General features: G+C 43.0%; 2 protein-coding genes across 3 annotated transcripts in view; one reads left to right on the forward strand and one right to left on the reverse strand.

Moving 5' to 3' along the window:
- The first annotated feature begins 7,401 nt into the window (after window positions 1-7,401).
- TIMM13 (translocase of inner mitochondrial membrane 13) lies at window positions 7,402-11,741 on the forward strand. The gene is made up of 3 exons (XM_088448368.1): window positions 7,402-7,661; window positions 8,396-8,464; window positions 10,519-11,741. The coding sequence occupies exons 1-3, from the start codon at window positions 7,533-7,535 to the stop codon at window positions 10,615-10,617; spliced, it is 297 nt and encodes a 98-aa protein (XP_088304494.1). The 5' UTR covers window positions 7,402-7,532; the 3' UTR covers window positions 10,618-11,741.
- TMPRSS9 (transmembrane serine protease 9) overlaps window positions 11,514-27,385 on the reverse strand; it is a 129,083-nt gene continuing 113,211 nt past the window's right edge. For both annotated transcript variants that reach the window (XM_088448367.1, XM_088448366.1), the window contains 4 exons: window positions 24,927-25,098; window positions 24,477-24,742; window positions 15,441-15,577; window positions 11,514-12,804 (listed from right to left, as the gene is read on the reverse strand). In XM_088448367.1, coding sequence (XP_088304493.1) covers window positions 12,643-12,804; window positions 15,441-15,577; window positions 24,477-24,742; window positions 24,927-25,098 — 737 coding nt within the window. In that variant the 3' untranslated portion in view covers window positions 11,514-12,642. The remainder of the gene's footprint in view (window positions 12,805-15,440; window positions 15,578-24,476; window positions 24,743-24,926; window positions 25,099-27,385) is intronic.

The following is a 27,385-nucleotide window of genomic DNA, read 5'->3' on the forward strand; positions in this document are numbered from 1 at the left end:
TCCCTCCCCTATAGAAATCACTAGTCCCTGTGATACATGCTCCACCATGGTGCAGCAGTCTAGTTCCACAGTGGTTCAGCCCAACATGGGCTTCCATCCTAGACCAGGCTTGCCGACAATCAGGCTGCCTCTTCAGGGAGGAGACAGGCAGCACGGCACAGAGGTGGGAAAAGGGGGCGTGACTCTATTTTGAGGGTGAGGCAGGGGGCATGACCACGTGATCGCATCATCGTGGCCCTGCTACACAACGCAAAGATTATCGCCATTGTGTAGCTGGGGGTGGGGCCATGATGATGTGATTCAGCACGAAACATGTCATCAGTTCCCCTGACCTAGCCACTTTGACCAGGTAAGAGCGGTCGTCGGTGGGGGGTTGCGGGTGGGTTGCGCCGGCCGGGAGGCTTGCCCTCTCTTCCGGGAGGTCGGGAGTAACACACGATTTTTGGGAGGCTCTCGACCATTTCGGTAGGGTAGACAAGTATGTCCTAGACCATGTTCGAGCTTGTAAAACAATGCTTTTGTCTAGAATAATGGTTCTCAAACTCAGTCTTTAAGACCCCACACAGTTCACAGTTTCCATGTCACCCAGCAGGTGCACAGGTGAATTCATTACTCACTGACACATTATTAAAAGATCCACAGGTGAAGCTAATTATTTCACTTGTGATTCTGTGAGACCTGAAAAACATGCACTGTTTAGGGTCCTGAGGACCGAGTTTGAGAACCTGTGGTCTAGCCAGTCTCTCTCAATCTGTGGGTACCACTATCCAACTCTGTTTGTACCACCACTGGGGCTACAGGGTTTTGACAGTCGGTACTGTGTCTAGCTCAGGTGTCCAGTTTACTACATCATACGCTGAACCTGTAGTTCCTCTGTATACATAGAGGCTACAGTAAGAGTACGAGATCTCCTTCCTGTATATTTACTAAAGAGTGGGCTTATAGAAGTGGCAATGTTGCCCATAGCAATTAACCAGATTATAGCTATTATCTTCTAGAAAATGCTAGATAAATGTTAAAAGAATCTGATTGGTTGCTATTGGCAACACCTCCACTTCTATAAACCCACACTTTAGAATTTATACCCCCAAGTCTCTAAGTAACTTTCTGAGGAGGGAACAACCTGGTCCAGTGACAGTTAAGCCCTTAATAGAACGGGTTGAACCCTCTCTTTTGCTACTAGCAGTGTAAACTATCCTTCCCAGGGCACGTCCTTATTAAACACTACCTAGACCCAACCTACTTATTGGTTGACAGGTCGTTAGAAACCTTATAGGTTTGTTTTTGTCCGCTCTCTCGAACTATTGGAGCCAGAGGAGAATCCCCATCAGGAGCAAAAGCTCAGATGTTAAATGTTTGAAGCAGATTGGTGGTATCGGACGACACACACAAAAATATTATATATGACCAGTGCATTACTCACTTAACTAACGCTGCTTATCTGCTCCTTCCTAAAATGGAGGAGACGTGGTCAGAGATTCAGACCACGTGAAGCACTCTATCCTGCTGACAGCCGCTACGGGATCTCATGTAATCTAATTTACCTTAGTTATACTTATAGCTAAGTAAATTCCTACATATATTTATGCTACAGAGTTGTATTTAGAAATATTCGATATATAGGGGTATTCAATATGGAGCGAAAACTTCGTTGTTGCGATGTTTTCGCACCAATGACGTCATTATCGCAGGTTTTAGTTTTACACCGTATTCAATTTCAAAGACTTTTCGCAGGTTCGAAAAGTCTTTGAAAAAAAACGGGGATAACTTTTCACCACGAATAGGTGGCGAAAAAAGTGCAGAATTGGGCTTTAGGGGTGCAGGCTTAAAAAAATAGCCTGCACCCCTGGGAATGACATTTTAAAAATAAACTGTGTCAAAAAAAGTTTTAAAAAAAAAATAGGGACACCCCAAAAAATGAATTTAAAAATTGGGGTGAAAAAAAAAAATGGGAAAAAAGTGTTTACAAATAGGGAAATAGGTTCAGGGCTATTCTGCAAGTATGCGGCAGGTGTATTCTAGAATAGGCTATTAGCGGCAGGTGCATAGTTGCAGAGTTTTTTCAAACTTACTTTAGGGATATAAAAATATGCTAGTACCCATTTTCATGTACCCCAAATTTGATGGGACCACTTTAAAAAACGAAAAAAATAACCTAAGTGCTCTTCTGAAACACTTCTTCAATGTTGGGAAAAAACACCTGCTGCGGCTATTTAAATCCCAGACTTTCATTTGCAGGCTAAAACATCCCCCATGTTTTTACAACTTTAGGGGGGTCCTACAATTTATTCAAGGAAAAATTCGTTTTTTTACGGAGATCCCATTTCGCACCTTCCCGTTTTCGTAGGTTTCATATTGAATACGGGGATAAAGTGGGCGCGCGCCCGATACTTTATCCCAGGAAAATCTCAGATGTGGAGCGAAAAGTCCAGCACAGACTTTTCGCTCCCATATTGAATACCCCTCATAGTCTTCTGAACTGTTGACTCCCCAGCTGACTCTGGGTAGGGTACTTCTTTATAGATTAAGATCACAACCCTGAGGTTAGTGTGCCTTATCGTTATCCGTGGTATGGTTCAGGGACTGTTTTTCAAGTGCAGCCTTTGCTCTTTCATTAATCTGAATGTCAGTTTGCTGGTTCATCTGGTCTTCCCATATTTCAGCGTACTTCCTGTCCATACTCATACTGCTAGACGCATACTACTGTATAAGGGTGTGTATTCGCTGGCATTGGCAATAGAGTGCAAGTTGCTCTGCCAAAGCCTCATTTTCTAATTATGTGCTCCTTGCTTTTCCCTCTGTCAGACTACATTATTAATAAATATAAAACTAACATCTCACCAGGATAGGTTTGTAGTCACTGTTTTCCTACTCTCCACCATGACCCCTTCCATCAGGTACAAAATATGCTGTGCTCCTGGACTTCCCACCTAATTTATGATTGCAGCCACCTGTGTAGAACTAGGTAATTGATGAGACAGGTGTTTCAACACAGGTAGCTGCAATCATAAATTAGGTGGGAAGTCCAGGAGCAGAGCATTTTGTACCTAAAGGTGCCCATACATCTGCAACGGATTGCTGCGATTGGATATTTCCGATCGCCCTCCATTGATGTTCTGCAATCTGTCCCCGGATCGCGGACATTTGACATGTTTAAATATCCCTGTGTTGACGATTGCGATAATTTTTGGATCGCGATCGTCAAAATCCAACATGTTGGATTTCTGCGATCCTGCAATGCCGGGTTGCAGCATCGCGACAATCCATCGCAGATGGATGGGGCCCATAATGGAAGGGGTCATGTTGGAGGGTCTGTGTTTTATGGACTATGGGGCTGATTCTGTAAGGATCATAATTGCAAATCTGCACTCAGGCAGCTTTGCAATTGCGATCCTTTGCAGATATGGTAATGCGGCAGGAGGCATCACGCCCCCTGTGCATTACTTAACCGAGCTGCGTTGTTCAACGCAGCATCGGTTAATCTGCGTACCATCGGCCGGCTGCGGGACCCATGGGAGATGGGTCACCCGACGTAGATCCTGGCGTCTTCCCTCCACCCCCAACGGCGGCGACATGCCTCTGTTTCGGGTAACGGAGGCTGTCACCGCCCCCTCCCCAAACGGCAGCAGACTGTCAGTCACTGACAGTCTTCTGCCAGTTTGCAAGCGGACTTGCAGACCCGTTCTGCACATGCGCAGAACGGGTCTGGCGTCAGCGCAGATTCCCAAACATCGGGAATCTGCGTTCAGCAGTGCACTGCTGAATCAGGCCCTATGTCCTCATAAGACAAGAGTACCATTTAGAGCCCTAAGTCAACATTGCTCATATAATGATAATGTATATGCTGTTAACCCTGTCAGTTGCACCTCACGGAGTATACACTTACTCACCCCTCACAGCGTATACTACAATTGCTGTTTTCTGTGTCCTTCCCAAATATGGCAACAGAGGTCAGGTACTCTATCACCAACTAATGCAATACCACATTTGCATAATAGCGCGTTCTCAGCTAATAATCCCATAGCTTCAAAGACACATCATATCGTTTGCTAAATTCCCAATTTACTGGTTCTTTGGGATATTTCTTTAGTACCTGAAGTGGTTACGCACATTCCAAAGTCGCTTTCTCCTATAGTACGACTTTGCCAGACCTCTCTTGATTTGCATTTGAATCTATGTAAAATTATATTTAATTACTTATAGGGTATATGGTGTTACTGAACTAACCCCATCGGTTGGTGTGCCCTTGCCTGACATATAATTTTCAATATTTCCACAGCCACTCTGATTATGCTGTTTCCCTTGTGGGTTATTATATTTCTTTCAGAGTTCAGTTGGTGAGTTTTTTGTGAGGGTACTTTACATCTCTGTATGACTTTCTTTTCCTCGTTGTGGGTACAACAGGAGTTAGCTTTTCTTTAACTCTGCGAATCTCTAGATGTTCCGCTGCCTTTTTACAGATTTGGCCAAGGGGCTCTTTGTACATTTGCCCTTAAATTGAGGATCTTTGGCTCTCTCGACCTCTGTCTACAGACAGCTTGCAGTTTGTCCTGCGGTACAAACTTCAGCCAGCTCTCCCTTGTTTTCCCAATGGCACTTTTCAGGTCTAATTCTGGGTCTAAGGATTCTTCAGCACCTTCTCTTTTAATACAGTATTTGGCCTCAATGGGCTTTCAATGAGTGTGTTCCTTCAGGCTATCTCTTTTGCCTGGGGGAATTCTGAGTTCACTGACCTGTTTCTAAACTCACTTTAGGGATTTTTCATCTTGTCATGATTTTTCTCCACTCGTCTCTTGGCTGTATCGACGGGGACATAGTGGTTCTCTGCCATCGATGGCAGACTAGGATCAGATGTTTTTTTTTCTTCCTGTCAGCACAGAGCTTAGCCCCACCCCCAGCAGCTGCTAAGCCCCACTCCTATTGACGGTGGCCATTGAGGGTTGCAAATCATCGATGGTTCATCATAAATGGTTTGGTGCCATTGAAGGTAGACACTGATGGAGCCATCGATGGACAGCTGACCGATGGCCATCCCTAGTCCTAGACGCTAGGCATCTATCCTATGACTTTTGGCATTACAGTTTAGTGCACCTCGTGCAGAATGCTCCAGGCTGCATACTTTTGCTGGGTACACACAGAACAATCATCAGCAATAACGATATAGCTGAATGATCTTCCTTTAAAAAATCCTGGTGTGCTAGATGAATGATATTGTTCATCCACACACCCAAAAACCACCAACGATCGCGGATCCCTATGGAGACATAACTATATCGTCCAGGTTGGCCTGCATGCATGGACGATGGTCGATATAGTTCTCGTCCAGCGGGTGCACGCATCGTTGGTCGATCGTTGCATCGACACGAAACAATATATCATTGAACTATATTGTTTTCGTTCTTTTCGTTAAGATATATTGTTCCGTGTGTACACACCTTTACTGTGAAGGCAGCAGGGTTAAGTGGTGATATAGAGCATGGGTTCTCAAACTCTGGGCCTGATTCAGACCCACTCGCAAGCAGGTCGATGGTGGGGCACTGCATGCGCGAGCCCCAGAGCGAGTGAGAAATTCACTCGCTCCGGGGCTTGCTACAAACAGGGAGGCTGTCGGTGTTGATCGACAGCTCGCCCTGTTTTGTAGGCAGGGAGGGGGGGGTGACTGGCCAAACGGAGGCGTTCCTGAAGGAACACCTACCGTTTGTGGACGGTCCTACTGATATCACTCGTGATGTCAGTAGTGAGCTTCCTGCTCTATTAGAGCAGGAAGCTCACGGGGGCTTGCGGGAACGAGACCCTACCGCAAGGGTCTCGTCGCAAGCCCGATGGTCGCGACCATCACCTGGCCGCTCGCAAAAGCTGTGGCTGGTCACCCACAGCTTAGCGAGTGGCCAGGAGGCCGTATTTAAAAAAAAAAAAAGCGGCCGCCCTGATTCAGAGCGAGCGCTCGCATTTTGCGATCGCCTCTGAATCCGGCCCTCTGTCCCCAGGACCCTAAACAGTTCTCCACATCACACAGATCTACCTCTCATGGCTCCCCCATCACACAGGTCTGTCTCCTCACAGCTCCCCATCACACAGCTCTACTCCCTCTCATTGCTACCCCCAATCACACAGCTCTTCCCCTCACACCGCTCCCCCATCACAGCTCTGCCTTCTTACAGCTCCATCACACAGCACTTCCCTCACACAACTCCACCCCCCATAGCTCTCTCCCCTCACAGAGCTCTCCTATCACACAGCTCACAGCTCTACTCCCTCTCATAGCTCCCACCATCACACAGATCTCCCCTCACAGATCTTCCACCTCGCAGCCATCTCCCTCACACAGCTACCCCCATCACAAAGCAGTCCCTCCTCTCGCAAGTCTCCCCAATCCCACAGCTCTACCCCTCACACATTCTATAGACAGCCAGGTAGGGATGGCCATAGATGGTTACCATCGCTGACAAAATAGAAAGTGGCCATCGATGGTAACCAACTATGCAATGGATGACCATCAATGGCTTCACCAACCGATGGTCATCCCTGTTCCATGACTGACTGGCCTGTGGGCCAAGCAGAAATGGGGGCGTGGCTATGCTGTGTGCCGGACCTTGGAAAAAAAAATAATTCAGTTATGTTCTTCCATCGACAGAGGGATACTATCTGGTTCTCTCCCATCGATGGGAAAAACATTTGCCATCGGCCATAAACTATTGATGATTATGAATCGTCGATGGCCACCCCTACAGTCAGGGTCAGAGAATTTCCTGGCATGCAGTTGTGTAGGGCAGAGGTTCCCAAATGCTGTCCTCAAGTTTCCAACAGTCAGGTTTTACAGATATCCATAGCTGAGCACAGGTGGTTAAATCAAATTGACTGAGGTACTAATTGTCACCTGTGCTTAACCATGTATATCTCTAAAACCTAAACTGATGGGGAGCCTTGAGGACCACAATTGGGGACCTCTGGTGTTGGGTTATTGGAAGTTACACACACTGCGCAGCAGCATTGTCAGGACTTGGGACAGTCAGCTCAGAGTCACGGTGTACAGTGTTCGCTGCTCAGTCATTTCACTCAAATGTTTACCTAAGTAGTGGCGTAGCTACCCCAACCGCAAAATATAGCAATACAGTAATAGTGGGTTATGCCTGATCCAGCATTAGGGGGAGTCCGGCTAACATGCTCCAATTTAGGAACCAATTTGTTTTCTATTGGAAGCACCTCTATTGCTAGCAGCCATTTACAGTGTGCAGGGAGGGGGCCGCTCAATCCCTTCTGTGCACCCTCCTGCCCTGCACCGCTTTCATAATATTCTTTTGTCCTAGACTGTACGTCCCCGCCATGACTGCTTACAGCCGCGCATGCGCTCCAGCGGACGGCGTCGGATGTACACAGGAGGCATCGGAGAACTCCAACTACAGGCATGCTTTGCGGCATCGATCGTAACGTGTTTCCGGTCTCTAGTTCCAACTTCCAATCATCCTGCAGGAACAGGAAGCAGGCGGCACGTGTGTGACATTGAGCCGCGGCCGGGCAGCAGCTTAGGAGACATGGACGGACTGGGCTATGACTTCTCTCCCTCAGCCTCTGGCCCTGGCTCCGGCAAGGTAGACACAGGCGCCATCATGGAGCAGGTTAAGGTCCAGATCGCGGTGGCAAATGCACAGGAATTGCTGCAGGTCAGTGATGATAGATACACGAACCCTGACCTGGTGACCTGAAAGAGAGAGAAGCCCCCCCTTACCTGTCACATAACCTGCGCCCCTGCCTGCCCCCCTCGCCCTCTCCTGACCTTGTTGCTGTTCCGTGCAACAATTGAATTGCTCTGACAGGCGCCAAAAAAAACATTTTAATTCCTCCATCTATGTCCAAATTACGATATGTGGCATCAATCATCAAATGCATTAAAGAGTATGGTTTCCCTTTTGTGGTTTGAATTGATTTCATAGTAAAAGTGAGCAAGGAATAGGATTTAAATCCCGACAGCTGCCTCCCGACGGGATCAAGATCCCGACTGGGGCAAGTAAGTACCCTAACCCTCCCTTAGTGGTGCCTAGCCCTAACCTACCCTCGGGGGTGCCTAACCCCCACCCCTAACCTCTCCCTGGGGTGCCTAACCCTGTTTTCCCCCCTCCAAAACTAAACCCCGCTAGACTGCCTAATCCTAACACCTTCCCCCCCTCGGCTAATGCTAAGGGTGCCCCGGACTTACCTTCGTTCGGGATGGTGTTCCGGCGTCGGTATTCAACACTTATCATAAATCCTTAGCCGGCATTCCGATGTCAGGATTGTAACCGACATAACTACATCCTGTGAGTAATGTGCTGGAAATATTGTAATTGCATTTAAATTGTATTACATCCATTTGTGTTGTATTCTACTTTTATTAATCATTTTCCTCTTCCCTTGACAGAGGATGACTGATAAATGTTTTCGAAAATGTATTGGAAAACCAGGAGGATCCTTGGATAATTCAGAGCAGGTATTTGTCTTATTGTGTGTGGTTTATCTATCTCTATCCCGAAGATGATGAAGTAGATTCAGCTAGAGGGCCTATTAGCTGCAAAATATGGATTTCTAAAGTATTGTGTGATTATGTCTTTATTCTATATATACATGCTTATTGTTTTTACAGTGAAATAAAATATTTTGTATAATTTTTATTTCTGTCAAAACTTTATTCCTTATCAAGTTCCCTGACATAACCACTTCATGACCTGGGTAATTCAATGCATATTTCAGTAACAATTCTGTGTGCCTCTGGAAATTTTGGGGTATGGGTAGGGCTTTTTATAGATAAAACACTTTACTGTAAAAGCATTATACAAACAAAACCAGGAACCATCAATTTCCGAGGCTCTTCCCATAGTTAATTTTAACACCGTAACTGAATCCGTAGAAGAGAGTGAGTCCTCTGTTCTCTAGAGTTATAGTCTGTGTGTACTTTATGGTATGTAATATATGCTGCTGTTATAGGGCCTGGGAACTGTTATGTTTTATGTCTTCTTCTTAGGGCATTTCTTTTTATTTATTTTTTTTAAACCATGGCTCTTTTGCCAGCATTGTTGGTACATTCATTTTGTTTAGGAACTAGCAGATGGTCACCATCCAGGTGGGAAAGTGTTGATGTTATTTACTTTAGTTACTCATTCCATTTTTAAAATTTGGTAAATCCCGAAAGTTCTGAGCCATTGCTTCTCCAAAAGTGAACTCCTGAGTTTTCACCCCAGCCATTCTGAGTTCAGTATTTGAGGGCGGGTACATTGATGGAATACTGATCAATTTGATCCAAGTTGACTAATCAACCGTAGTGTAAACTACAGCTTGCGCTATCTCAAGGTTTTCATGCTTTTCGAAGGTAGGCCCTTTGGTCTCACGTTTTTTGTCCAGCTTATTGTGATCTGGAATAATCTAATGAAAACCTGTTGTTGGTTTTTGTTTTTAATGCTTTGTGTGGTGAGGCATGTAGAGCATCTCAAAGACAATTAGTTTATTTCAATTGAGTCCTGATTTACACACCATAAAATGCAAATGTTTTCATGTACTGTAGAAATGCATAGGTGTAAACTTCACTTTCAGTTTTTTACACTTATCTGCTTTTAGTGCATTTTAAAGTGTAATAAAAACTATCAAAGGGCTTCTGATTTTGGTACTTGTGTACTTTACGGATTCATTGCAGAGAGAACCAATGAATGTTTTAAATGGTACTTGTGTACTTTAAGTAAACAAGTACCGAAAGTTGTCCGCTCTCCATGCTTCGGGCTCATTGGCTCGCTACGCTTGCCACAAGGTTATATTCCCCCCTCTATGCCCACTTGGATGGTAGGGAATGACGCTAGAAACTGGCTGATGACGTCAGGGTACTCTCCGTGAAGGGGATTTAGACATTACCATGACTGATAATAAGAATGAATGTAGGACACTTGGGTTCCCTCTGCAATGAGTCCGTAAAGTACACAAGTACCCTGATTTTTACTATTGCACCCAAGATTAAAATACAGCATGTACTATAATATGTCTGCTATTAATGTGTGGAGAGAGTAAAGGTGCGTACACACTGGGCGATTAAAGTGGACGACTGAACGATAACGATATCGTTATCATTCAGTCATCCACTTTATCGTCCATTTTTAACACAAAAACGATGAACGATAACGCGCGTTCCCGCGGGTCGTTCGTCATTATCGTTCATCAAGTAAACATGCAGGCCAACCTGACTATGTTGTCAGGTTGCTGCATGTTGGGGAATGGGGGAGAGAGCCCGGCGCTGAACGATGTCGTTAATGATATCGTTCAGCGGGTGTGCTCAGTGTCATGAACGACATTGAGCACAACCTGCCGGAGACACACTAGACGATATCGCTCAGGGAGCATATCGTCTAGTGTGTACGCTCCTTAAGACTGGCACTAGGACACAAGTTTAAAGAACTTGTTTTGTAGTTTTATGGGGGTGTGTTTTTGTACACATGCATATTAATGTACATATGATTTGGGAATGCGTGTCTAGAACCTAATGCTCTTCATCTTCCTCCATAGAAATGCATTGCCATGTGTATGGACAGGTACATGGATGCCTGGGGTACCGTATCCAAAGCCTACAACTCCAGACTACAGCGAGAGCGTGCTAATATGTGACATGCGCCAGGACACCTACATCAAACAGTACCCTGCACTCACTACCACTGGGAGTTAATCTCTCCGCTGCTAGCCAGCTGTTTATAACAAGGTGGATCTACTACATTATGTAGCAATTGACTACTAGCAGTGAATGGGTTAAATGTAGGGAAGTAATGGCTATGCCATTGATTGCAAGGCACCTACTTTTGCTATACCATTTATCTTGTTTTACTTTAATTGACATTTTAAGCGTCTTTTTTTTTTTCTTCTCTCAGTGAAACCTTTTTTGTGCAAAAGTAAAACAAGGTAGAATTTGTGACCTTTGTCAAGACCATGTCTTCATGTATCTGATCCAATTGTATATGCCAGAGGTTCCCAAACTCTGTCCTGAAGGCACCCTAACGGTCAAGGTTTTATGGATAACCATGCTTTGGCACCGGTAACTTAATTAGTACCTCAGGCTTCTACTTTAACCATCTGTGCCCAACCATGGATATCCTTAAAACATGGGCTGTTAGGGTGTCTTGAGGACCAAGTTTGGGAACCTGGTATACGCTCTACAAACTGACATGTGATGCTATTTTCCCACTCTGTTGTGGTAAACCGCATTGTTCAGTTGTTTGGAAAACATGCATTTCTCAGGAACACAGTGGGTCGGCTTAATGTTGGGATCATTCATCTGCTCCAATGATTTTGGACTTGAAGGTTTGGAACAGACATGCATATTCAAAAAAAAAAAAAATAAAGTTGCACCTGTTTAGTTTTCAAAGACATGAGGTGTATTTAGTTACAGACTTCATTATTCCATTTCTTCTCAGACCACAACTGCTAGGTACCACTGTAATTCACATAGGTTGTGAGACTCCCTGAATATTAATGATCTGCCTGCCGATTATATAACAGATGAGAGCTGGTGTGGACACTCTTTTTTAATCAGTATAATATTTTACTGGTTTATCTTAAAAATATCAGACACTGTATGCACTCACTGTAAACCAAATACAGATTGTCAGAATGTGATCTCTAAATTCTCCATGTCTTCCCTGTTTAAGCTAGAAATAAATCACTCATGTGTTTTTGTTGTATTTAATCTTGTGTCTATATGGACACAGACATAGCAAATTAAACATATTTTGATTGAATTAAGTTGTAGTATGTCTGTTAAATTTGGACTTATATCTTTTTTTTTTTACGTGTGTACATTTCCATGCAGCAACAGAATATATTTACTTATATATATGGTGTGGTTTGTTTTATATTTTTCTCCCCTGTCTATAGAAATAATGTGTATCTATCACCTACACACATTACAGGCAGACTGTGTTTAAGCTCAAAAACACTTCCTGCCTCAGTGGTGCTACCAGTTCCTAGCGAATTGATAAGCCACAGCCTACAACATGCCCTCATCAACTATATGGAGGCCACTGGTACACTTCCTTGTTTCCCTAAGTGCACCAATGTTCCGTTGGAATTCTTCATCATTGAGTCTGTCTCCTTTCACTTGGGAGCTCAGGTCCGTATCGTCTTGAGGACTTTTCTTTTGTTTTTTATGTCATGTCAACTAACAAGGCAGAGATTGTGGTCTTGGCCTTTGGAATTCCATCTGGTATTAAAGTATAGTTTGCTGTCAAAATTGTGTATATATATTTTTCTACTTGTCGAAATTTGGGTTGCTAAGTTTTTTTTTTTTCCCCATTTAAAATATCTAGGAATACCCTTTTATCACGTTACACTTATCACTGTAATCATTTGACAGCGTTCCTACCTTAGACTGACATTTTAACTCATTAAATATTACTTTTCTCTTATATAGGCATACTTGGTAACGTGTGTCAATAGGATTATTCTGAAAATCAAGATACACATTTGTCGTATACAAAATCATCATTTTGATGTCACAATAGCAGGTCACGTTTATTAGCGAAAACATGAGTAAATGTCCTTTTGTTTTCATCCCATCTTCTAAGGTTAGCATCACTGTCCTGCAAGTGTCTTGTTTTATCATTTGGCCGTCTTGCTCTGCCCCTCCCTGAGTCCATACGCTCATAATCGTAAAGTCTGTCCAATCCAGTTACGGACAGATGTTATCCTGGTGTAAACTCCTGGAAAGTAGGGCCTTGCACAACCATAACCCCAGCTGGTTATTCCAGCCAAAAACCAACGACCAGATGTCTCTCTGCATGCTAAAGGTCCTCCAGCATCACCCTGAAAAGACAAATATAAATGTTATATTGTGAATATAAAATAAGTACATGTCGACCCTTTTGTATACATGTGTATGAAAAATAACACTTGAGGCCATTCATGGTAAAAGCATCTCAAACACTACTTCAGAATATAATGATAGGCAAAAATCTAATTTGATTCCTGGAGGCAGGCGCTGTTGAAGACCCAGGAGAATGAATTCAGTCAATAAGTCCTCTTTCTTTCTTTTCCAAATAGTCCTTCCAAACAAATGGATAGATGAGGGGAAACAAAGAAAGAGAATAATGTGTAGAAGCAAGTCCACAGTGCTATACCTCTGTGGACTTGCTTCTTGGACTGATTCACATGCCTCTGGGGAACCCTGATCTATAGTGGCACCATTCCGGAAGGTACCACAGATTTGTTTACCATCTCAGGATCCTTTTTGGCATAGACTTTCCTGAAGCCCTTTTTACTGTGATTCTGCATATTTATGGTTAAATATACTTATCTACTATGATGTTGGACCGATCATAAAGAAACCTTTATGAGAAGGGTGTTATACGTCTTTGATGTAGTAAGGTACGCTCACCTTTATATAGATGTTATTCCATATTACACTCACCTATCTATATATAGAGCGGGGTACATGTTCTGATGATCCATTAATTTGGGTCCATTTCTTCACCCCCCACTCTTGGTTGACATATGCACATTATCATCTCCTGTGTTCATGTTTCTCACTTTATCCATTTGGATGTTTTGAGGACGTGAGGAAGGAATAATCGGACTGGGTGGAGAACCGGTTTAAAGAAACCCCTACACGTTTACACCTACTCGTATTTAAGTGAGTAGGGTACGTCTCCATGTTGTTAATACCTATGTTGATGCAAAATTCCAGCTAAAGAAACCTTTATTATCTTTCCCTTGCTCACTTATTAAAGTGAGTACGGTATAAGCGATTGGCCGTTTATTATTAGTTTGAGAAAAAATTGATACATTGAGAAGGATTCTAAACATTATTCTCTCTTTGTTTCCCCTCATCTATCCATTTGTTTGGAAGGACTATTTGGAAAAGAAAGAAAGAGGACTTATTGACTGAATTCATTCTCCTGGGTCTTCAACAGCGCCTGCCTTCAGGAATCAAATTTGACTTTTGCCTATCATTGTAAATGGGGGTGTTGGGTGACACCCAGATTCCTGTTGAAGTGAGCAGCTGTTTTTTGTGCAGTGAAGTGTTTTATTGTTTGTACTACTTCAGAATATGCTGACATGTATAAAAAAGAAAAAAATGTGGTGGAAAAAAATAAAAGTAACTAGTGTTCCCGCCAGGCTGTTTTAGCAGGGTGCCGCATTCTGCCTGCTTTAAAAATGCGAAAATGTACCCTACCCTTATGGCGGTGCCCCACAGAATTGACCTACGGAGTGCTATCTCCACCCCTGTTCAACAGTGTCCTGTGGGGGAGAACAGTTGCTGTGAATTGATGCGGCAGCTGTTCACACTGCAGGGAAATCTTGGGTGCAGCCCAGCATCTTTGTGAGTGCTGGGCACGCCCCCACAGTGATGTAAAGCGGGTGCATCTCAAGGACACGCCCCCTTTTCAGAATAACCACACCCTCTTAGGCACGCGCAATAGTGCCCTTTTGCCGGCCAGACGCCTTGCCCCCTGTGCCCCTCTAGAATGAACACTAAACTGTCCTCATACAGAGATACTTTGATCATTGGAATTTACTGTGGCCAATGCCTTCTATTTTCAAAATAAAAATATTCATTACTAGAACATCTTTGGAAGTGGTGGGAGAGTGTCAGTCATAGGATAAGATGTTTTAATGCTAAATGTAACATTTTGCTAGCATCCTACATTCCTCTCGCCCTATGCTGAAAACCATGCGGACCATTCTCACAAGGTATTGCTGATTTTAATTGGCCTTCCTGCATGCACCTCTCCCCTCTATTGGCCATTTTAATGTAGCAAATGGCATTAGTTTAACCCTAAGAAAAATTGCTGCATGGAGAAGCCCCTGGCCATTTTAGTGCCCTTAGCAATACAGAGAGCTGAGTTTCCAGAAGAGGGCACTACAAAGTTAATGCTTTTAAAATGTTTAATCAAAATGTAATTATCTTTAAAAAACAGCATTTTAATTGCTAATTTGACATCATAGATAAGGTAACTATGTAGCTGCAAAGTTAAGCCGCACATCTACTAGGCGACTAGGGAAAGACATCGTAAATGTACCATCATTCCCTGCAGTGCCTACACTGAACGATTAGTCATTCAGTGTAGGCACCCTCCCTCATCCCCGAACATGGCCAATCTGTCGTTATCGGCAGAAAAACCGGCATGTTCGGGCGATGATTGATATCGGAAACAAACAGCGGGAGCGCGCATTGCTGGTTATTTCCGACATTATAGTGCACGATTACGATGTCGTAATCGTACAATTGCTTATTAATATCGCCTAGTGGATGTGCGCCTTTATTTAAAGAATCCTTTGTACCTAAATTACGTACGTTTTACAAAATACAGTCAGTGGCAACATGTCGCAAGTGAATTGGGGCATATGGATGTTTTATGTAATAAGTTTTTAACAATTCAGATTGCTGATGTGACTGCACATGAAAATTTATATTAAATGCACAAAGATATGATACTTACAGAACAACTATCAACACCTCCTTGCATAAAGCCAGCACAAAGCATTCTCGGACTGATCTGAATAGGGTAGAATTTTTTACAGGTCTGATCCCCAATAATAGTGACTGAGGCCTTTTGTAGCTGTCTTGACATAGAGCCTGAGAGGTATACAAGCAAGTACGGGTTAATATAAGAATTTTACAATTTTCAGAGCAGCATGGGTTATCTAGAAGAAGTGTTTAAAGCCAAGTAAAGGAAACAACTCTGCAATAATGAAGTAAAGTCTGTATGAAGAAAAACAAATAAAATACCGAGCAACATAGGCCTGGGAAATCTCTTCAGGGGGCACCTAAGGATCTGAGAACCGAGAAGATAATTTGTAGTTGGAGCGATGGGACTGTTTCCTTTCTTGAGCTCTATTCCTATGGTAAACATCCACTTTGATGCAGTGGGTTATTAAATCATCCAAGGATGACAGCAGCTCCCTAAATATCAATTCGTCCTTAAGTCATTCAGATAACACCTACCAGAAGGTAGTGTCAATGCTTCATTATTCCTATCGTGTTCAGAAGTGAGTCCTGAAATGTACAGCATATTGGCTATGGATTGGGTCCCCAATTTCAGGTGCAATATCAGAGTGGCTGCATAGGTCACTTGCCTGTGCTCATCGAAAACTTTTTTTTTTAAAGGTGTCAGAAGTTTGCGCTATTGTACATTGGTATAGTTTCTCTCCCATAAGGGGGAGGCCAAAGCAAAGGCCTGCCCTGACAAGGAGATTATATAAGCCACACTCATTCTTTCCATAGGGAAGTTGGCGGTCTGTATTTTAAATTGTATAGGAAACTGGTTCAAAAAACCTAACAACTTTTGGTCTCCATCAATCTTTGGGGGGTTTGGTATTTGTAGCTGAGACAAGGCTCCTGCGACTTGAACTGAAACTACCAGAGGTAGAGCAGACTCTGCCTTAATAGACTGGATAGCATCAACTCACTGATCAAGGGTCTGCAAATACTGCATGATCTGGACCTAGTTCTGCTCTTGTCTCTCTACTCGGTGAAACAGGTGTTCTAGAAATTCCTTAAGAGAAGAGTCACCAGCGTCATCCATGTTGGGGCCAGAGTATACAGTCACAACTCTCGCAGGTATGGGTGGATGCTGCCCATACAATTATTATTGGCATTGACCCAGAACAGAGGCACAGAGTCTAACTTATTGGTGGCCTTCACTTAAACCTCCGTATACGAGTTTGGACTTGCCCGAAAAAGTCTGTCACAATGCGATGTACTAGGATGCACCAGAAGACTCTGCTGATTAATTTGATATGCAACATATATCTGTATATGACTGAGTCTATAAATGAAGCACAACGGAACTTGGCGTGGTAAAAAGCTGCTGCCTCTGCATCGTAGAACTTCGTATACAGATTCAGAGATTTGGTCGCACACAGATATATAAGTGTTGCGTTATCAATTTTATCAGCAGTCTCCTAGTTGCGTCACATTTAGACTAAGATGCATTTTCGGGCAAAAAAGATACCCAGTTGCACGCTACCTGGTACGACTGAACAGTGCCCAGAGACTCTCCTTTTTAGAGTGAAGTGTTTTTTTTTTTTTTCTAGTGTTGTAGGGATATCTAGTGCATCCTTATTGCTAGCCTGAAATTAAGGCTAAACAACGTAACATGGAGGAGATATGTCATTTAAAGTAAAATTCTATACAGCATATTGAAAGTGTCTGGGGATCTTCAAACATTGTGAATTATTTCTTCATGGTGGGATTATTTCTAGGTGGCATACATAACAAGTCCCCATATTTTAAATATTTTTTTGTTATTTAAAGAAAACATTTTGCTGAAGCAGTTCTCAGCCATCTACATGACTAGGCCATAAAGTTTCCATTTTGCTTTACAAATACTGCATTGGAAAGCCATATAATTTACCTGTGCTACTTCAATAGTTCTAGCTCATCTCCTAATTATTTTTTTTTGAAGAAGAGTGTGGCTAAATAGGTGTCATTAGTTGTCTCCCAAACCACTGTATGATCATTCAAGTTAACATTGAGACTATAGAAAACTCCTGTGAACCTGGCACATAATTGGTAATCTGAGGAATGATGTTACAGAATGGGAATATTTGTCATAATTTAAGTATGGGGGTCACCACCATATCTATTTTAACCAGTAACGGAGAGGTTAGTGATGACCCACACTAAGTACTCCACTCTCCATATATGTGGTGCTGGAGCTGGCAATACCAGAGCTACATCAGTTCTGGAGAGTGAATCATGGGTGTGAGAATAGCAGCATAGATTGTAAGCATGGCATAGATTGTAATTACTTTGCCTCCTTGTATCAACTAGCTGTAATTCAGAGATTAGGGTGGCATCCAATTACCCCTGAATATAGTTCTAACGCTAATGGATAGCCGCGATTGGCAAAAAATGGGGATCATCCCTGTTTCTCCTTCATACTTCATGGCAGCCTTACCCTTAAGATTACATCCCTTTCCCTTAGATTAGACAGGAAGTTTTTTTCCCTCCTTTAGGCTCCGCCCACTCCGGGTATATAGGTTCCCTCCGACTAGTCTTCATAAGTCTTTTGAGTGTCTCCTAAATTTAGGGAAAAAACGCATAAGGGAGGGAAATTATAGGCTGCCATGAAGTATTTCGAAGAAACTAAATTATCGGTAAATCATAATTTTCTTTTTTTCTCCTTCATACTTCATGGCAGCCTTACCCTTGAGACATACCAAAGCATAACCATACGGGAGGGAAATAAATAGACCAAAGCAATAAAGATGCTTGAAAACTTGAAATTTATTCAAGTCACTGCCCCCTTGCGGACATGACTTCCGAAGTGGGCTTCTGCAGCATCCAAAACATAATGCCTTGAAAACATATGAACAGATGGGTGTAGTATGTAATACCGCCGGCCGCATTCAAATTCGCCGGTTCAAATCCCGACAGCGGAAGCCCACCAGGGGTGAAAAACCTGATCGCTAATAAGGTAAGTATAACTAACCCTATTTTCCACCCTACCCTCCCTTAGGGGTGCCTAACACCCCCCCTGTCCCCGCAGCTTAAACCAAAGTATCCCGGGGGGGGTGCCTAACCCTCCCGTGGGGGGGGGGGCGTTCTTGACCCAAAGTCCCCCTGGGAGCCCTCAAACCTAACCCTCCCCCCCTGCGGCTGTCCGCGCCCGGCTAACCTTTGGTATGGCGGGCGTCAGGCTCTAGGCATAGGTCTAATGACAGGCGTCGGGTTTTCGACGCCTGTCATTAGTACCTTGCCGGGATTTGACAGTCGGGAAGCCGGCGGTCGGCATTTAGACCGTCGGCTTCCTGACTACATCCCGAACAGATGACCAGCTAGCTGCTGCACAGATATCCTTTACAGATACTTCAGCCTTCTTTTCCCATGAGGCCTCCATTGCTCTGGTCGAGTGTGCCTTCAAATTTTCTGGAGCTTTTATACCCATTTTCTTCATATACAAACATAATGAATTGTTTGATCCATCTTGCAATCGTTTGTTTTGCGGGATCCCCACCTTTCCTTGCACCTGTGTGCAGGACAAATAGATGTTTGGTCTTCCGAAATTCTTTAACTCTTTCTAAATAGAAATGTTCCGCACTAGATCTAACATATGCAGTCTCTCTTCCTTATCATTTTTTGGATGTGGAAAAAATGAAGGGAAAATAATTTCTTGGTTTAGATGAAAAGATACCACTTTTAGGTAGAAATTTGGATTTGGAAATAGGGTTCTTCTGCCCTTAATGCTTGAAGTTCACTCACTCGTCTTGCTGAAGTGATAGCTGTAAGGAAGACTACCTGTCAAGTCAATAAATTCAATGGAATTTGATGTAATGGTTCAAATGGAGTCTTCATTAATGCATTCAAAACCAGATTCAAATCCCACAGCGCTAAAACTGATCTCACTTGAGGACGTACTCTCCATTGCTTGGCAGAATAATCTTATAAGATTTTCCTCAGACAATCTCTTATCCAACAATATACACAATGCTGCTGTCTGCACTTTAATGATTGAAGTCGCTAAACCTTATTCAAACCCATCATGTAAAAATTTTAATACTTCTGGTGTACTAGCTTTCATGTCAAATCTTGGTCCAGCCCAGAATATAAACGTTTTCCATATTCTATAATAGATATCAGAAGACACTTTCTTTCTTGCAACAGAAACTGTGCCACCTGTTCAGATACTCCCTTCTTTAGTAGTTCCCGTTCAATTTCCCTACCATCAAATAAAGATTTTGAAGATTTGAATGTAGCAGTGGTCCTTGGTGTAACAAACCTGGCATGACTGGTAATGTCCATGGATCTGCCACCGCCATTCTTACTACTGACGGGAACCATGCTCTTTTTGGCCAGAACGGAAGTACTACTATCACGTTTGCCCTGTCTTCTCTGATTTTCCTCAGTACACGAGGAATCATAGGCAACGTTGGGAACACATATCCCAGTTTGAGAGTATGTGTCTACTCCGTTTGTTTGCGCTAGATTGTATCTGGAAAAGAAGCGTGGTACCTTTGTGTTCAGATGAGTTGCCATCAAAACTATCTGTGTACGACCAAATTTTCTTACTATTTCCTGGAACACTTGGATATGCAATGCCCATTCTCCTGATAATACCATGTTTCCGCTGAGAAAATCTGCAACTACATTGTCCTTTTCTGGAGCATGAATGGCTGTCAGAGAACGGAAATGTTTTTCTGCCCATTCTAGAACTGTTGATTCTTCTTCCATTAGGACTCTACTTCTGGTGCCACCTTGATGATTCAGATAGGCCACTACTGATATATTGTCTGAGAATATCTTTAAATGTTTTCCTTTCAGTTGATCTTGGAAACCTTTTTTAGCATACCAAACTGCCCGCTTTTCCTTTTTTATTTGATAACATTTATATTTATTTGGCATTCCAGGAACCTTGCAAATTTTCATATAGAAAATTCTGCTCCCCAGCCTGTCAAACTTGCGTCGGTCGTTATAACCAAATACTGCTTTTCTGACAGTGATGATGTTCTGAAATTTATTTCTGTACTTTTCCACCAATTCAGAGAATCTCTCGTATCCTGATGTAGGATAGAGGAATCCTCTCCTGCGGTACCGAAGTAGGTTTCACTGTAATCTCCTCTCCACTGTAGTTTCCATCTCGCCCACGGTATCATATCTATTGTAGATGATGTTACTCCCAATAGACGTAACCCTAGACGTAGCTTAATTTTGTCACATGCTTGAACAAGAGCAGTCAATCTTCGAATCGTTATATAGTTTTCTTCTGATAGTGCTAGATTGTATTTTCGAGTGTCTATCAGCACCCCCCAAAAATTGTATTTGTTGCGATGGAATTAAATTGCTCTCTTCCCAATTTATTAACCATAGGTAACCCAGTAGAAACTCTATGGTCCTCTGCACGGCTTTCACTGCTTCTGCTGAGTCTCCAGTAATCAGTAGATCAACCAGGTATGGCCATACTTCTATACCTTATGTTCTTAGACAAGATACATTAGTCACCAACACTTTTGTGAATGTCCTGGGAGACATCGCTAGACCGAATGGTAGACAAGTAAATTGGAGATGTTTTCCTTGAATGCAAAATCTCAGGAATCTCCGGTCCCTACTGCACACCGGAATGTGGAAATAGGCATCTTTCAGATCTATCGAGGCAAGAAAATCGTTCTGTCTTATAACCATTAGGATGGTTTTCAGCGTTTCTATGACGAACTTCTTTACTTTTACACATTTCTTCAAATATCTAAGATCCAGGATGGTTCGGAATCCGTCTGTTGCCTTTTCTATGAGAATTTCTTCTCTTCCAACTGCAGCACAAAAAGTTTACTGCTTTTGAACTGAGTAATTTTCTTATACTGTTTTCCAACTTTTTGATTTCCAGCATAGACTATGGAACCCACAAATTTGCTTATTTTCGGAACATTCAAAAACTCTATTCTGTATCCTCTTGATACTATATCCAACACGCAACGGTCTTGAATCAATCTTTTCCATTGACTGTTGAACTGCAAAAGTCTGCCCCCTACCGGCACATGTCGGTGTTCTGTAATAGTCATTGACTCTGATTACCTCTCCTGTAGGATTGTCGAAAGCACTGTCTCGTCATCCCTGAAGAATATCTGCTACTGTACTGCTGCCCAGGCTTATAACTTCTGGCTTGTTTATACTGCTGTTTTGACGATGGCATACGGTACCTGTTACATTTATCTAGGGGTAATCTTACATATTTACTCCCTGACATTTTAAGTAAAATTGTTTCCAATTTATTACCACAAAGAAGTGAACTTTCAATAGGTAGGGAGACCAACCTATTTTTTTAATGGCTGTCAGCTGCCCAAGATCGCAACCTTAGGGCTCGTCTTTCCATCACTCCTGTGGTCATAGACTTTGCAGATAATTCAATCATATCCAATGAAGCCTCATACAAATATTCCATAGCTTTGCTCATAATAGAAAGACTTTGCTGGAAATAATTCCTTTACATTTTTTCTTCTAACTCCGTTTGCATATTAGCTGCCCATAATCTCAGGGTTCTGGACACTGACGCTATTGCGACACCAGATTTCAAGGCTACTGACAGTTATGTAATTTCTTTAAATAATTCTCAACACTCTTATCCATACCGTCTTTCAGGACTGCTCCATCCTCCAAAGGGATGGTGGTTTTAGAAACCACCTCAGCGACTGCTGCATCAACTTTAGGGACAGTACACCAGGCCAAAAACTTCTCATCCTTAATAGGATACATCTTATCAATCCTTTTGACATTCCCCAAACGTTTATCAGCACTTTGCCATTCTTTCTCGATAATTTCTTTCATAACCTTATGCACTGGAAAATGTCTGCTTTTCTTGACTCTATCACCAAAGAGAAAATCCTGTTGTTCTCCTACTTCCTCTTTTATCAGTATACTCGTGAAAGATATGCTGACCATTATTAATCATCACAGGGATCCATTAGATGAAGCCTCCACTTCTCCCCAGGGTGCTACCCTCCTCAGCCGCGGCTACCAGAGGCGCATTTTGCTGGAACAAAAATAATAAAAGTTCTAGACTAGCTCTGCTAAACTTGCTCTTGGAAACTATCCTAGCTTGATGATATACATTTTCCTGGAACAGCCTCAGAATAATGCAGGTTAAATTTTTTTGAGGCAAACTATGCTTGGAGCATGGCACTTCGAAAATCTAGATATCAGACATCATTCGTAGCTTGTGCCATACAAATTAATATAAACCACATGAAGAATAAGAATTAAACACTATACAAACTTTTTCTCTGTAATTTCCCTTTCCACGGACGAGGTAGATTTATGCCAAAACTGTAATATGGATCAAAGGACTTGATTAATTACGGATCGCTATATTGACTGCAATCACACGCAGGTCTGCTGCAAAAATATGCTAATGAATGCAATCATAAAGCCATCATAGACCAACATAGAGATACCCACATCCTCTATCTCACATTCGTAATACCTTGCAATCCAGTGAAAACATCGCAGTACCATCAAGTAATATCGGAGCCTTACGCACAATTACAACAGACCAGACCTTGCTCAGAAATTGCTAACCTTTCTGCACACAGTGAACACTCAAGCTGTGTATGCCGTCACAGTGGCTAATTTATGCACGCCCATGTAATGGCGTTCAAACAGTCAGGCACGCTTGCATTTCTCCGAACACCCCCCCCTTCACCACCACCAAACCTTCATTGTCTGTCAATCACTCTGCGATGGCTCTCCGTGATCGCAAGGATACCTTTGTGCACTGCGACGCATGCACAGTATGCAACAATCGGCCGTCTTCATACATTTTAGTTGCGAACCATGCTGAATCAGGCCCAGAGTCCGAAAGGACAGGAATAAAAAGCATTGAAAGTGACTGCGTTCGTTCCAAACAGAAGAAAGGAACGATTCAGAAAGCAACCTTATACCTCATGTGTGGCTTCATCTCATTGTAAACTCAAATATGCTCCAAGGGCATTGACAGCAGACTCCCTTATCCATGGAGTCATAAAACTGACTATTGAGTTTAGGTGTGTATCCTTCCTGTATTCTCAGGGATGTTGGGTGCACTGGACACCATTTCTCTACAACTGTTCCTTGAAGAACATTTACTTTTCTATCATGATTGGCACAAATGTGTTATGGAAACCACTGGAGAAGTGGGTGTTGTGTCCACCACCACTCCACAAATTGTTCATGGAAGCTCCTTGAGGACTCTCCAGAAGTTAATCTGGTGCATAACCAGGTTTTGAAGTCCTCTACCTGAACTGCCTAATGCCTCCTTATTGTGGTCACTACTAGTTAATGTGGCAAAGCTAGTTTTGCTGGACAGGATCTGTTTTTATCAGGAATGCGATCTATCTTTGACCTTACTGAGCTGATAGCTAATTAAATTGATATCAGCCAGCACCTTGTCTGTTTTGTAGGTGATATTGCTGCAGCAGTCTCTGACATTGTGGGCTCAGGCTTTGTTACTTCAGATCCATAGATATTTCAGCCTGGGTCTCAGGTTAGATGGTCACCACAGGTTCTGTGTGTGGTGGTAACCATGCAGTTTCACTGCTGACTGGCACAGGTGTTCATGCTTAATAAGACATGGTATGTTGAAAACGAGTGCACACCAATATTCTTGCATTATATGTAATATGCTAATCTAGTTTAAGAGACAGTCTGCTAATGGGAGAGATCGAGCTCAGAGACATCACATCAGTTCTTTAAGATCTCCATCACAGCCCGAACGTCCTATTTCAGATGCTACATTGATAATTTTGAGAATAAGAGTATATACTGTGGTGTATCAACTGCAAATCTATAAGTGGAACTCAAAATCTTACAACATATTCTGTTAGGACACTGAAAATAATTTTTAAATATTATAGTTTATGGGTGCAAATGAAGTGTGGGAACTACATTCCAGAATATGTGTGATGTACATGGCAATTACAGAAGTACAGAGCTCCGTAAGTAAATCTTATTTTGGGTTTGACGTGACCGTAAAGCTCAGAGCACAGTGCGTCTCCTGTCTGATTACCTCCTTCCTTAGTAGAGCCCCAGCCTGTGATGAAGCACTTTGTTCCCTCCGGGAAGCTGTGACTGGTGTCTGGGAGACAGATGGGCTTGATGAGATTTGTGAAGGAGAGGGTTGAAGGCAGCTCCAGAAGTGCCACATCATTATCCAGTGTATAGACATTGTAGAAGGGGTGTTTGTGAATGCGGAAAATCTTCTCTACCCTTCCCTCTACCCCATTGAGGAAAGGGGTACCCAGGTATGCTGCCCACTGCTTGGGATCACTGTAACTGTTAATAAGAAAAATAGAGCAGTTATAATTTACAGCTACCCTGGAGAATAATTTTAAATAGATCTACTCCTATCCTCTCCTATAACCCTCTCTCATTTTACATAATATTCATAATCCCTCATACATCCCTATCTAATAGACAATACCCAATACACAATGTGGAAAGCCCTGCCAATAGCTACATGTCAAAGCAGTGGGCAGCAGACAGCAGCCATCGGTCCGAGATCAGGACTGCTCCACATTTGTGCTCCTTTCTCCGCAGCCAGAGACTAACTTGCCACGGCCATTCTCCTCGCAAGGAACCGCTTCCTCCCACTATCTTATTAAAAGGTAGTACAGAGCCTGAGCCACAATCTGGGAAAGAGAGAGAGAGACAAAAAGCGTTATATGGAAAATATATTCAAAAGATAAAGTATTTAATCATTATGTATTCTTTATACATGTATGCTTTAGCAATGAGTATAATTCATCCACTGCTGGCTTATATAGTTGTATACTCTTTGGTCAATGAGTACACGTTAGTATATAGGTGCCTTAATAAGCAAAATTACCTGAAACCTTCTGAGTTAAATATCTGGAATATTCCAGGTGAACACTAAGTGCCAATTAACATGCAGCAATAACGCGGAGGATTATGCTACTTAAAGCACCTGACTGAGACAGGAACACTAAAATTGAAAAAGGTCACAGGAGTGACCAAAATGTGTTGTTGTTCCTGACATTACCATTCGAACACATCAACATCCTTATCTTGTAGTCGAATACTGGGCCTAATTCGATGTTGGCCCAGTGCACATGCGCACGAGGGAGCCGGCACCATCGTGCGCATGCGCGAGACCCGGATAGCGACGGCCAAGCCGTCGCTCCGGGTCTCACTACAAAGGGGCGTGCTGTCGATGGTGAGTGACAGCACGCCCCCTTTGGTGGGCATGCCGGGGGCGTGGCTGCCCAGACGGAGGCGTGCCTATGGGAACGCCTACTGTCTGGAGCCGGCCCCACTGACATCACAAGTGATGTCAGTGGGAGTGCTCTCGGCTCTGATAGAGCCGAAAGCACTCCAGGGCTTGCGGCAATGAGACCCTACCACAAGACCATCGCGACCATCTTTTTGGTCGCTCGCTATAGCTGTGGGTGGTTACCCACAGCAAAGCGAGCGGCCGGGAGGCCGCTCTAAAAAAAGGGAGGACGGCCCTGATTCAGAGCGAGCGGCTCTGAATCAGGGCCACTGTGCGTGATGGCAAGCTGTGTATTTTGGAGTGAGAAGCGAGACCCAGGAACGGCTTTGCGAGCAAGCTGCACCGCCATCAATAGTGGTCCAGCATATTTCTCTATCAAGCCAGACACAGACACAGGTACTAGTGACCTACAAGGTGGACCAGGGGTACTTGCATTTATCAGCCCATACACCGAAGGTAACATTGTGGTGTTCCGAAATTGACCTGTGTTTATTTTACACACTTTGAAGAAAAATTACGAGTCATAAGCGAGACTGTTATACAGTGCCTTGCAAAAGTATTCACCCCCCTTGGCTTTTTACTTTTTTTGTTACATTACAACCTGTATTTTTAGTTATTTTTTTTATCTGAATTGTATGTGATGGATCTGCACAAAATAGTCTAATTCGGTGAAGTGAAATGAGAAAAATATATATATAAAAAAAAATTTTTTTATAAATAAAATTCTGCAAATTGGCATGTGCATATGTAATCACCTCCTTTGCTATGAAGCCCCTCAAAAGTTCTGGTGCAACCAATTACCTTCAGAAGTCACATAATTAGAGAAATGAAGTCCACCTGTGTGAAATCTAAGTGTCACATGATCTGTCAGTATAAATACACCTTTTCTGAAAGGTCCCAGAGGCTGCAACACAACTAAGCAAGAGGCATCACACCATGAAGACCAAGGAGCTCTCCAAACAAGTCAGGGACAAAGTTGCTGAGAAGTACAATTCTGGGTTGGGTTATAAAAAAATATCAAAATCTTTGATGATCCCCCGGAGCGCCATCAAATCCATCATCGTCAAATGGAAAGAACATGGTACCACAACAAACCTGCCAAGAGAGGGCCGCCCACCAAAACTCACAGACCGAGAAAGGAGAGCATTAATCAGAGAGGCAGCACAGAAACCAAAGGTAACCCTGAAGGAGCTGCAGAGTTCCACAGCAGAGACTGGTGAATCTGCATGTGACCACAATAAGCCGTACACTCCATAGAGCTGGGCTTTATGGAAGAGTGGCCAGAAAAAAGCCATTACTTAGTGATAAAAATAAGAAGACACGATTTGAGTTTGCCAAAAGGCATGTATGGTGACTCCCCAAATGTATGGAGGAAGGTGCTCTGGTCAGATGAGACTAAAATTTAACTTTTCGGCCTCCAAGGAAAACACTATGTCTGGCGCAAACCCAACACATCCCATCACCCCAAGAACACCATCTCCACAGTGAAACATGGTGGTGGCAGCATCATGCTGCGGGGATGTTTTCCAGCAGCAGGAAATGGGAAACTGATTTGAGTCGAGGGAAAGATGGATGGTGCTAAATGCAGGGATAGTCTTGAGAAAAATCTCTTTCAGTCTGCCTGTGATTTGAGACTGGGACGGAGGTTCACCTTCCAGCAGAACAATGACCCGAAGCATACTGCT

Source organism: Taudactylus pleione, unplaced genomic scaffold (assembly GCF_031769625.1).
Source record: "Taudactylus pleione unplaced genomic scaffold, aTauple2 ptg000454l, whole genome shotgun sequence".
In the NCBI taxonomy this organism is placed as follows: domain Eukaryota; kingdom Metazoa; phylum Chordata; class Amphibia; order Anura; family Myobatrachidae; genus Taudactylus; species Taudactylus pleione.